Source organism: Phycodurus eques, chromosome 16 (genome assembly GCF_024500275.1).
Source record: "Phycodurus eques isolate BA_2022a chromosome 16, UOR_Pequ_1.1, whole genome shotgun sequence".
In the NCBI taxonomy this organism is placed as follows: Eukaryota; Metazoa; Chordata; class Actinopteri; order Syngnathiformes; family Syngnathidae; genus Phycodurus; species Phycodurus eques.
In genome coordinates, this window is record NC_084540.1 from 11,063,408 (window position 1) to 11,075,879 (window position 12,472).

At 37.7% G+C, this 12,472-nt stretch overlaps 1 protein-coding gene across 1 annotated transcript; it reads left to right on the plus strand.

Annotated features, from left to right (window-relative positions):
* Positions 1-178: 178 nt before the first annotated feature.
* Positions 179-7,287, plus strand: tufm (Tu translation elongation factor, mitochondrial). The gene is made up of 10 exons (XM_061700417.1): positions 179-234; positions 763-809; positions 914-1,052; positions 2,529-2,695; positions 2,839-3,108; positions 3,199-3,331; positions 4,273-4,377; positions 4,597-4,748; positions 4,945-5,064; positions 5,555-7,287. The coding sequence occupies exons 1-10, from the start codon at positions 198-200 to the stop codon at positions 5,720-5,722; spliced, it is 1,338 nt and encodes a 445-aa protein (XP_061556401.1). The 5' UTR covers positions 179-197; the 3' UTR covers positions 5,723-7,287.
* The last annotated feature ends 5,185 nt before the right edge of the window (positions 7,288-12,472 follow it).

Sequence of the window (12,472 nt, forward strand, 5' to 3'; positions counted from 1 at the left end):
AAAAAAAAAAATTCGTAATGTGTTGATGTCAAATTATTAAATTGTATTTAGATTGTACTAATGGGGATGAAATGAATAAAATAAACCCAAGAAGGGGTAACGAGGAAAAGTAGGTACTATTCCAGAGGATTGCGGCCGTACTAGAAATTGCTCTTGGCGAACTGTTGGTCTTTGTCTAGTTTGTATGACTGTCCAAGATGGCAGCGCTATTAGGACTCCGTGCCTGCGTCTCCGGTAAAATTGTCTAAAATTCCAATTCTTCACCACATTATGCTGTCTTTGTGTTTCTGATTGTTTGTTCGTTTGCAGCACTCTGTGGTGCTCTGAAAATGCTCTTGTGGGCTGTTGCTGCATTAAACACGAAAAGGGGATGATGCTGTCTATTCTATTAGCACAGCAAGGTCACGTTACCGGTGCTCGTAAGCTAACGTTACAGCTAACTAGAATGAAGAAAGTGATCAATCATTATTTGTTGATATTGGAACTTATTTTATGTTTAGACAGGAAATGGTCTGATATATGGTAGTATGACATGGAGCTTTATTCGAAGCTAACTTTCCGTTTTAATGTGTTTCGTCAGCTTTGTTAAGACTTGCTTAGCGTTTAATGATGGGATGATGTGCTTTTGGTCAGATTAGTTGGCTAAGGAGTTGTGATTTTCCCACATGAGGTGATTGAAACTAAATGGCATTCTTTAGCACGGGCCTATTTTTTTTTTAACGAGATATAGTATTAACAATGTTGTGTTTTTGTTTTCTTCAGCTCTTCAACTGTCCTCACCGAGCATTGTGCAGAGCTCATTTAAACTAGTGAGTGTGCACCTAAACTATCCTGTACAGATTAAATTAATCTGTATTTCTAACTGTATAAATCCTTATCCGTATTTATCTATATACATTTATGTATGTTGTAGTGTGCTCTACCTCTGAGTCGGCGGACCTTCGCTGCAGAGGCTAAGAAGATTTACAGCAGAGACAAGCCCCACGTCAACGTTGGAACCATTGGACATGTCGATCATGGCAAGACCACCCTAACTGCAGCCATAACAAAGGGTAAGGGTTTATTACCACATAGTGGGGAAATAAAATGTATCAACTTTTCTGATAGGAAGTTATGGAAGTAAACACTTATCTCTTCCAGGATGAATGGTAGCTATCATAAAACCATTAACAGCTGTTTAGGCAAGGTAGAATACAGTACAGGTCAGTCACTCTGTAATGTAACAGAGTAAAAAAATTAAATTTAAATTATGACTATTCACTCTGGGTAATCTTCATCTTTTTTTATTGATGTGAGTGCATTGCTGCGTTACCCATATTATACTTAGTAGCCAAGACAGAGATGTGTGTACCACTTTGTTATTGTCCCATTCAGTTTAATTTCAAGCCCGAATATCATCATCACACTTTTTTTCTTTTTTCCCCACTAGTACCCCTGTGTGTTGTTCCAAAAAACAGCCACAAAAAAAGCAAAATTAAACAAAATATATTTTTGGAGCTGTGAGTACCGTAATTTCGCGTGTATAATGTGCACCCATGTATAATACGCACCCCCAAAGTTGACCCCAAAATTCTGGAAAACCCTTCTACCTATGTCTAATGCATTTTACAATGCATGATTCTACCCATTTGATTAAAACATTAAGTATTATCTCTTAGTTTTTTCAAATATTTTTTCTGAAGTTAACCACTTTATTTGAACACGTAATAATTTTTTTGATTTACTTGCTCTTATTTTGAAATTCAAAGCCCTACTTTCATTTAGTAAATTAGAAAACGCACAGTTGTGCTCATGTTTGATTGCCCAGGCAAAATTTTCAAAGATGGCTACAATTCTTTAAAGAAACCAAGATGGACCAGGCGAAACACATTTAATTTTATTTTAATGGGATTCAATTTAAATGGTCAAGCATTTCAGACAATCATTATCATTAAACAAAACATAACCATAAAGAAATGAATGATTGTTGTTGTTCAGTCATCAGTCATAGTTAAAAAAAAAAAAAAAAAAAAGAAAACAACAATATTTCACAAATCTGCCAGGGTATGTAAACTTTTGACCGCAACTGTACATATATGCAGTCATACGTACCCCTGTCATAATGGAATGAAAGTGTAGGCTACATCTTTTTCATAACCACTAGGTGGCGGTGGCATATTAAAATGAAAGGGTACACCTTTCTCATAACCTCTAGGTGGCGGTGGCATTTTGGAGTGAACGTATACAGCTTTTTCATAACCTCTAGATGGGGGCATACATTTATAAAATGTGAAAGTTTACCCCCCCCATTTTCCCTCTATACCCATGTATAATTTGCACTATTTATTTGTGACAATTTCTTTGGGGGGGATGTGCATTATACACGAGAAATTACGGTAAATCTAGTGAGACATGGTGAAGTCTCAAGTGGCACAATAAATTACAATGGTTCAATCTGACGTTTTGTACAATTTAATAGGCTCGATCATTGAGAATCTATTGTATTCTGGTTCACAGGCATTTTACCGCTGTTTGTTTTAAATTGTCAGTACTTGCTGATGCCGGTGGTGCCAACTTTAAAAAGTATGAGGATATTGACAACGCCCCTGAGGAAAAGGCCCGAGGAATCACCATCAACGCCTCTCATGTTGAATATACCACAGCCAACAGACATTACGCTCACACAGACTGCCCCGGTCATGCTGACTATGTCAAGGTAAGCTGTCTAACTGTGAGAACAAGCCACAGAAACAGTGGGGCGTTGAATTACGAGTGCCCAAACTTATGAGTTTTACGAACCGTAGCAAAATTTAAGTTTATGCTTTGTTGTAAGTGCCATATTTTTTTTTTTCTTTTCAGAACATGATTACAGGCACTGCTCAGATGGACGGCTGCATCCTGGTGGTGGCGGCCACTGACGGCCAGATGCCCCAAACGCGTGAGCACCTGCTGCTGGCGAGGCAGATCGGGGTCGAGCACGTGGTGGTGTTCATCAACAAGGCGGACGCGGTGGAGGACAAGGAGATGCTGGAGCTGGTGGAGATCGAGATTCGTGAGCTTCTTACAGAGTTCGGCTACGACGGCAACAACACGCCTGTAGTGATAGGCTCTGCCCTCTGTGCTCTGGAGGTGAGTGAAGGCAGCAACCGGCCCCAAGGAATTGATCACCTGTAGCACACTTCTGAGTCTTGACTGAATGTTTGTGATGCTTCTTTTCAGGGTCGTGAGCCAAAGCTTGGAATCAGTGCAGTCATTAAACTGCTGGAGATTGTGGATTCGTATGTTCCATTGCCCAAAAGAGAACTGGAAAAGGCGTTCCTTCTGCCTGTCGAAGGTGTTTATTCTATCCCAGGTATGAACCCATTTCAAGATGTCAAGGTTTAATCCAGTGTATGTATTAGTTAATGTATTTAATGCTTCATATGTATCCATATTTCATGTTTTTTTTTTCCATTTTAAATTTAGTAATAACTGTATTGAAGCACATTGACCGAGTAGTTAGCATGTCTGCCTCACACGTCTGAAGTTCTGGGTTTGAATCTCAGTCTCCTTCCACATTCCAAAAACATGCATGTTAGGTTAATTTTAAAGCTATAACTTGTCCAGAGGTATGAGTATGAGATGGAATAGATGTTTGTCTATATGTGCTCAGATGGCGACCAAAGTCATCTTTAATTGGGTTTCGCTCACACGCAACCCAAATGAGGAAACGGATGGAAAGATAATTATGTTACTAATAACAAAATGAAGTCTACATTTAATATTGGTTAATCTCATAACATAACCTCACAGGTCTGAACATTAGGTAGACCTGCACGGTCTGATGAACAGTGAACACAACAGCTCTTTAAAGTCTACCATTACAAAGATGATAATGCTCAGTTTACATTGTCAGTAAGGTATGCATTTATTTATGTAATTATTAATGGTTATGTAGCAGTGTACGGTGCCATAGAGATGCAATGCAAAACACGTTAACACGTTCAAGGCTATAAGCACACTAATAAACATAGGTAAATTTAATATCTCTGATGCTGTCCATTAATGCTGAGGATTATTATCGGTGTTACAAAATATTTGATTGAATTTGTACTGTAACTCATTAGATTCTGTAGCTGCGCTGTTTTCTGTTAAATGGCTGTACTGTATATACTGAACTTTTTTTTTTTTTATATATATATAAAGGAATGTGTCCACTTTGAATATTGTCATTGTTTGACTCAAAGCTGCATTTTGTGCAGTGTTTTTAGTTTCAAATGCATTTAATCTATTGTGTTTTTTGTCTCCATTCAGGCAGGGGGACGGTAGTGACCGGCACCATGGAGAGGGGCATTATTAAGAAAGGGGACGACTGTGAGTTTGTGGGTCACAATCGCAGCTTCAAATCTGTGGTTACAGGTGAGTGTAAGACACAAAATAAAAAACAGTAAAAACCTCAGTGGAGACAAGAGTATAAGTGGTTATTTCCTATGAGGAAAGATAAGGCTGGATTTACACTGCAGAGTGAACCTCAGCAGTCACTTTATTCGAGACTTTGCAAATCCTAATGAGATCCAATACAAAAATAATAATGATACATTTTGAGTTTAACTCGGGTGTCCGTGCTGTTGTGCTCAGGCATCGAGATGTTCCATAAATCTCTGGAACGGGCTGAGGCCGGAGACAACCTGGGTGCTCTGGTCCGAGGCCTGAAGAGGGAGGACGTGAAAAGAGGGATGGTGATGTGTAAGCCGGGATCGATCAAGCCTCACCAGAAAGTCAACGCTCAGGTTTGGAAGACAATGTTAGAATAGTTCTAACTGACATATGCAGTAATAGGCACAAGTCCATAATGTTTGCACATCCTACCCATGCACTCATGTTAATGCTAATTTAAGACGTTCTCATTTCTCACCAGCAGGGTGAGCTCTCACAAAGGCAGACTATTGTAGCTGCTCCGAGTCACACGTGCTTCATGTGTTGCAGGTGTATGTTTTAAGTAAAGAGGAGGGAGGACGACACAAGCCGTTTGTCACCAACTTCATGCCGGTGGTGTTCTCCTTAACGTGGGACATGGCCTGCCGAGTCACTCTGCCTTCTGGCAAGGTGTGTGCTTGTATTTCTACTGATTTTGCTCCAAAAGCAAATATTGTTGAACTCCATCCATTTTGTATTACCTTTCACATTCTCCCTATTATACAATACTAGTACTCACCGTGGCATTGGTATATAAAAAGACATATTTTTTTCCTCACTGTCTGACATAAAATAAGACTAAATTTTTCCTGTTTTAGGTCAATTAGGAATACCAAAATTATTTATATTTGCTAAATGTCAGAATAATGAGAGAATTATTTTGTTTTCGGCAAATTTTATTTGTTTCCCCCCAAAGTCAGAAGTTTACCTACAGTAAGATTACTATGCCTTTAAACCAGTGGTTCACAGGCCAAATTGGTCAGGAAGGTCCGTCAACCATCAACAAACGTTTGGCGGTCTGCAATCGGAGTTAATTTTTAATTTTTTCACATTAAAAACTACACAAAATCTCAATTTTACTAGTTATAGTAAACATGCCATCTGATCTTGTCCCGTCCAGGAAATGGTGATGCCGGGGGAGGACACCTCATTGACCCTCACGCTCCGACAACCAATGGTCCTGGAGAAAGGTCAAAGGTTCACTCTCAGAGACGGCAACAGAACTATCGGCACTGGCCTGGTGACGGACATCCTGACAATGACAGACGAAGACCAGTGGGTCTCATAAGAAGGTGTAAAGGGAACTCGGGGTTGAGGGGGGCAGGGGGTATTTGGCACGAACTTAATGGAAGGTGGTTGTCTGTGTCTGCCTCAGTGAAATATTGTAATCCCCCAAATTGCAAATACACAGGATACTTTACAGCTTCATCCCATATGTTGCGATATTACATTCATCCCAAATATTTGTAAAGGGCCAGGCCGCTTCATGTCATTTATATAATAAAATTTTATTAAATAACAACTTCAGTTTTTATTAGTTTTTTTCCCCCCTCCCACCTATAAGCAAACACTCATGTGAAACAGGACAAATGTCAGTACTTAGTTCACTACGTCAACACACGAGGGCAGCAAAGAGGCTTTGAGCGCCTTTTTGGAATCGTACCACTGGATTTCAGTTAGTACTGTCTTGGTGTAGATTAGTTAAACCAAGATTGATTTGTAAATACTATATTTAGCTTTTCTCTATATATAGGATGGTTATTCAATCAATGTGAATTAAAAAATAACAGCATGTCCAAATAAACAGTTTGAATTTGCACATGAAAAAGACCATTCTCTTGTTGTATGTGATGCTGCTCCATGTGTGTTAAAGTAGCAGTGTATGAAGGTTTATAATTACCGTAACGTGCATACTAACCCCCATTAGGCTTGTCTAGGGAGCATTAAGAGTTAATATATGGTGGTTCATCATTTTGGTGTGTAAATATACAATGTTTAATTCTCTTTTGTTTTACGTGTCACTTTTACAGTGAACTTCAACAAGCAGTGAAAATTAAACAGCTTGAAGCAAGCATGCATTGCTCTTATTTGGCGAACTTTACAAGCGAGAGAGTAAGAACAAAGGAATACAGTACATAAAAAAAAAAAACACTAAATATATTACTACTAATCCAACTAAGGAATACATTAAAAAGTGTGTTAAGTTCAAGTGTGTTTTAATAAGTTTAAATTTGTTTAAAGCATGTTGGAGGGGTTTACCAATTTAAAAAAAAAAACAAAAAAAAATAGTCCCTCTATATCAGATTTTCACCTATTGTGCGCGGGTCTGGAACGCATTCCATGGAACAAACGAGGGTTCACTGTATATACTGTACATACATTGGCTTGCAATTGCCTTGATGTTCTGTGTGTGTGTGTGTTGGTGGGCTCCAGTTTTGCTATAGTCAAGTAGGTTGTTCAGGTACCTTGAGTCTTTTTTTTTTTTTTTTTTTTTTTTTCTTGTTTTCTGACAACTTTTTGCTCCCTATGTCAATACGTTGCAGTTTTTTACAATAGATGAAAGAAGCAAGATACAGTTTTTCCCATCCATGGCCTTATTTAACAGATTTGTTTGATGTTGTCTGGTCCAAGACTTGATTTGTGGTTGATTTCTGGTCCAAGACTTGATTTGTGGTGAATGTATTATGTTGTATCAGCCTAAAAAACACTAGCTTCTAAAAATTTTTTTCTGTCTAATCTGAAAGAAGAAAAAAAACAATACATTTTTTTTTTACAGTTGTCATTAGCAAATTTAGCATTTTTTGTTCAGAATGTGAATGGGAACACATGAGTAAATAGTGATGAGTAAATAAAAGAGGGAAACTATTTTGTGTGCAGATAAGTTTTTTCGTTGTCACAAGTTATAGAAACCGGTATTGTCAGTTTGACAATTGACATAATAAAAAACTTGACTTTTTACTTTCATGCTTAATTACATTTCCGAGTCTATAGTTTTTTATTTTACTTGAGTAAAGGTGTTGCGTCAGTATTTCTAGATCAACCATGGTATTATTCACAGTATCTTTACTTCCATTTAAGTACAGAGTCTGAGTACTTATCACCTCTGTTGTACTCTCTGCACTCCACACGGGAAGTTTGTCAACTGTGTTTACTTCCGCTATTCGAATCAGTGCCTTGTCCGGTAATCCGATCGTCTTGTTGCCATAATCGCACACTGTATGTGTGGACTGGACCGAGCTGGTACCCGTGAGCGACGTGCTCAGGTGCATGTCACCATGCTCCAGAACTACAATGTAAAGCGATATGCCCAGACAGTAAACACGCTTATGTTTCAGTGACCTTGATTCCTCTGCTGAGTCGATGGTACTCCGAACTGCACGGAACTGCTCTTCCATGGCTGGCTGTTATGTTTGCAGAGTCGTGCTTGGACAATGCTTTAAAAGAAGCAGAAGAAGCAAACCACCTTCCAAAAACATGCATGTTAATTAGGTTGATTGAAGGCTCTGAGGACAAGCGCTGTAGAAGATTGATGGATGCATGGATGGCTGATGAAACTAGTTGCGTTCTCCTTTGAGCAGTTATACTTTGACCGTGCAGTTTCAGCTTGATCCCTTTGTTTTACTATTAACTTTTTTTGAAGCATTCTTGGGTCCCTTGAAGTACGCTATACAGGTTTATTATTACATTATTAATATTAATCATCTCATTATTATTGTTACATTTATTTCCCAAACCAGTTTGTTCCCTTTCCTTTCTCAGACTCTTCCTGTCCTACTGGATATTTCTTCCATTCCCATGTTCCCATTTTTCATAACATTAAGCTATCTGCACCCTCAGAAGGAGAAGGGGAAAAAAACTAGCTATCCAATGTGAATGGAAAAGAAAAGTGCAAAATTATATTAAGAAATAGTCTCTCACATGGGAAAAGATGTGAAGATTGATTGCTTGACATCTGACATCCACAGGCCAAAGATGACTTTCCCTTGACATTTTTAACAAGGGCATTCATTTCCCAAAACACTGGCTGATATTTTACCAACATGTTGTCAGTTCATTCCCTTTAGAGCTCTTGAAGAGCACTGTAATGTAATATCCAAAATATATACAACTTTCTAACAGCTTTTGTCATTTCATCAGCGTCTTTTTTTGAAGCTGTAAGAGATTTTGGCAGGCCGGTTATCACTCACTGGAAGGTGCTAATTGCACTACAGTAGCCTCAACAAAGAGGAATTGTGCTCTCATCATCTACAGGGCGATAATATTATGTAACGACTTAGCTTGGACCAAATGCTCTCAAAATGCCAGTGACTGATACTCATCATACAAAAATTATAAATCAATACAAAGGTAAGTAAATAAATAGATGCTGAAATTCCAGACCCTAAATAGACATCAGTACTCATAATATGATACAGGACTGTTACTGAAGAACAAAAAACATAAAGCTTTAAGTAGTATTAAAGTAATGTTACTTTTTTTTCAACCTCCTGCAGGCAAACAGTGAAGAAAAAGCAGGGTTGTGATAATTAAGGCTGCAGCCCACTCTTCATGTTGAAAGACTGACTTTCCACAGGTTCTCCTCCTCCAACACTGTGGAGTGGGTGGGATTCATCCCGTTATTTTCTCCACATTATGCTTGCGTCACACCACATCTCAAAACATTTCACTCAACATTCTCACGGGAGGATTCACAGATTCAACTATGGTCATGTTAAATGTATATAGTATGGAAAGATATAAAGTTCATTCTGTTGAGTATCATCTGATCTGGCGTGATTTTTGTAGATTAACAAGTAGTTTTCTCACATTATAATTATTACTTTTGTTGTCACATCGCATTACATTGTAAACTGAAGCAAAAGTTGGGGATTATTAGCTGCACAAACGTGAGAGGTTTTAAAAGGTTAAAATCATTCCTTTTCATGTGTAGTTATACTGAAGACATTAGCACATTCCTAACACTATTCATTTGTTTTTAATCGGTTATTTTACACCTATGTTTTAACATATGCATTAGTATTTCTATATTTTAGTGTATTAGATTAAGCAAACCACAGTGTTGGGTACACGTGAAGTTTGTCCCTTCAATAATGCCGTGGCTGTTCCCCTTCCCCCCAAATTTAATCCTTTGCAACATGCATTCGTTTGATCCATTCTGAAGAGAGATACAGTAAATGCAGGTGTGTAATTCTTTCCTGTGTCCTGATTTTTATTTTTATAGTTAACAAAAGAAAATGTATATAACACTCTGGGCTGCTCAGTGTGTGTTGTTTGATAGGTTATAATTTACCTTAATATCGACGCTAATCTTATTAGCTCCGCTGGTCACTTATTAATATTGCAGTTGATCGACTGCATATTAATACACTAACATTGGCAGGACCCTGCGATGTGACTACTGCGCACATGTACATTGTGATGACGATACTCAAACAATATACTGTGTAGCCCTAGTTGGGAGTGGCTTGCAACCAGTCCAGGGTGTGCCGCCTGTGGCCCAAAGTCACTCGTGATAGGCCCTAGCTCACCCGCAACCCCAATAAGGACAAGCGAAAATGGATGGATGGATATTTGCTCGGTTTGATTGTTTGTAAAAAAAAAAAAAAAAAATTCCACAAAACTTTGCCACATGCGCTAATAAATGAACAAATCAAGATAAAAATACAGATTAGGGAATTTACTTTTTATTTTTGCCATCGGAGTCACAGTCAAGCTGTAACACACCCCAGAATGTATAAGCTTGTTGAAAATGACAGGGTGGACATTATTTGTATTTATTTTTATTTTTTGGGATAATGTTCTCATTGTCCATGAACCAGGAAGTAGCCTGCTAATTAAATTACGGAAAGATAAAAAAACAAAGATGGATTACAACTGGTTTAAATTCCTTATTGGCATGAGGTCCGTCACAAAGAACCTGCCCCTTTATCACATATGAGTCTAAAAGAATATTCGCAATAAACTTTGCAAAATTTCCAATATTTAACTTAAAACTGAGGGCAATGTACAGGGCCATGATATCCTGAATTAAATATTGTCTTTTAAATTTGAGTTTATACACGTAAAACACGCAACTTGGAGCATTAACAGTTGATTTCGAAAGGTCGCCCAGGGTTGGCAATTATATGCCCATTATTATAAACCAGCATACCATGATATTTGGGTAGCATAGATTTTTATACTATAACTTTTGTTAAAAGGTAGTAGTTTAAAATAGAAAAACTCACTGCTTCTTATATTACAGTAGTCAGTCATTTGCAGTTACAGTAAGGGTTGCTATTAAGGTCAAAGGTCAGTGAAGTGGAGCAGCTCTTCCTAGTGTGGTGTGTCCATAGCAAAGATGCTTCTGACGGGTTGCATAAGAGTGAAAGAAGAAACCTTTGACTCCAATCAGATGCTGTTACCCAAAAAGTCTCATGCCTGCATTCCTTCCTCTCTATCTGTTTGTCTGTGCCCTATTGAGGGAAAAAAATGAATGGCATTTAGGTCAAAGGTCAACATGGCTTCAATTTAGTTGCATGGCAGGTCAATGTTATTTCAGTGTAATTTATCAAGCATCAATCAATGATGCAATAAAGCAACTGACCAAAAATGAACAGCAACAAAGAAAGAAGCATGTTTATTTACGATACAGACCTGACTAATGTACAGTAGTATACACTGTTGTCATCCCGTCCTGCATTCTGCTTTTTGGTGAAAATGGCAAAAGCATTAATTTTTCAGAGATAACCTTTGCCATTTTTAACATGAGTCAGCAAGATCCAAATGCAAATGAATGTATTGAAATGGCAGTCAGGTGTACAAAGAGCACAACAACTCAAATAGAAGACAGAAAGAAAGAATACAAAACCTTTGACCATTTATTGGTGGAATATTTTGGTTAAGTCTTTATATATTCTCATATTCACACAATAAGGCTTTTGACACGTAGAATTCCATTAGTCTGATCTCTGAAATATGTCTTGATCACCGGGAGAACACATAACTGCACATACTAAGAAATGACAAATCGTCATCTTCATTTTAGAGTTTAATGTATGGAATTTTAGAAAATATTAGCATAACTATTTGTTGTGTACAGCATATTTTGTGCACCTGTACATTCTGATGAATGATGTATTTTTCTCACTAATAAGAATAAATTTGAATTGTATAATTAATTTAATACATTTAATAAATTTATTTAATTTGACAACTGCGAAAGTTCAATTCATGAATCCATCAAAGGTACAAAGTCCAGCAGTTGTCATTCAACTGGTGGTCCGTTGTGCCTTAAAATGTGGATTTAGACCCGCAACATGCATCGAATGGCTATAGGTGTGCTACAGATATGCAGTTGTAGCTAAAAACAAAAACACTCCTATACATTCTTGCCAGACTTTTTACACGCTCTTGTGGTTGTGGGATGCCGCCAATAACTAAAAAATGCCAAACACACTGCCACTCTACTGTATTTTCTACTCCATCCACACTTCACATGAATGCCACGAACACAATTGTTCTCCCACGGCCACAATGCAAACGTAATGACAGTAATGATTAGGCATTGGAATATTTTCCTCAGTTTTATGCATAATTGACAGGAAAAATTAACGTTCCTCGATTTATTATCAAAACACTGCCATGCAGCTGGCATATCAACCCTGTGTTGATATTGTCTGTAATATATACAAACTAGTAACATTAGGTACACCTGAAGAATCTAATGAGCAATATGTACAATCCTAACTTTGCAAAGATAACATTTTGATTGACCCAGTCAGAAAGATATTACTTTAATATGTATATTGTTGTGGTTTCTATATTGCAGTGGCGGGCCATGGTACCTGGACCGCTCAAGACCACCACTATCACATCGCAATTATACAAACATAGAAGCCATCAGTACGATACAAAAGCGCAATATAACAGCACGCAACTGTGCCACATACATCATCTGGAGCAGTTCAGAATCAATACTTAAAGTATCTAATAATATGACAAAAACATAAAACATTTAATAAAATACATCATACTCACCAGAGATGTTGATTATTAA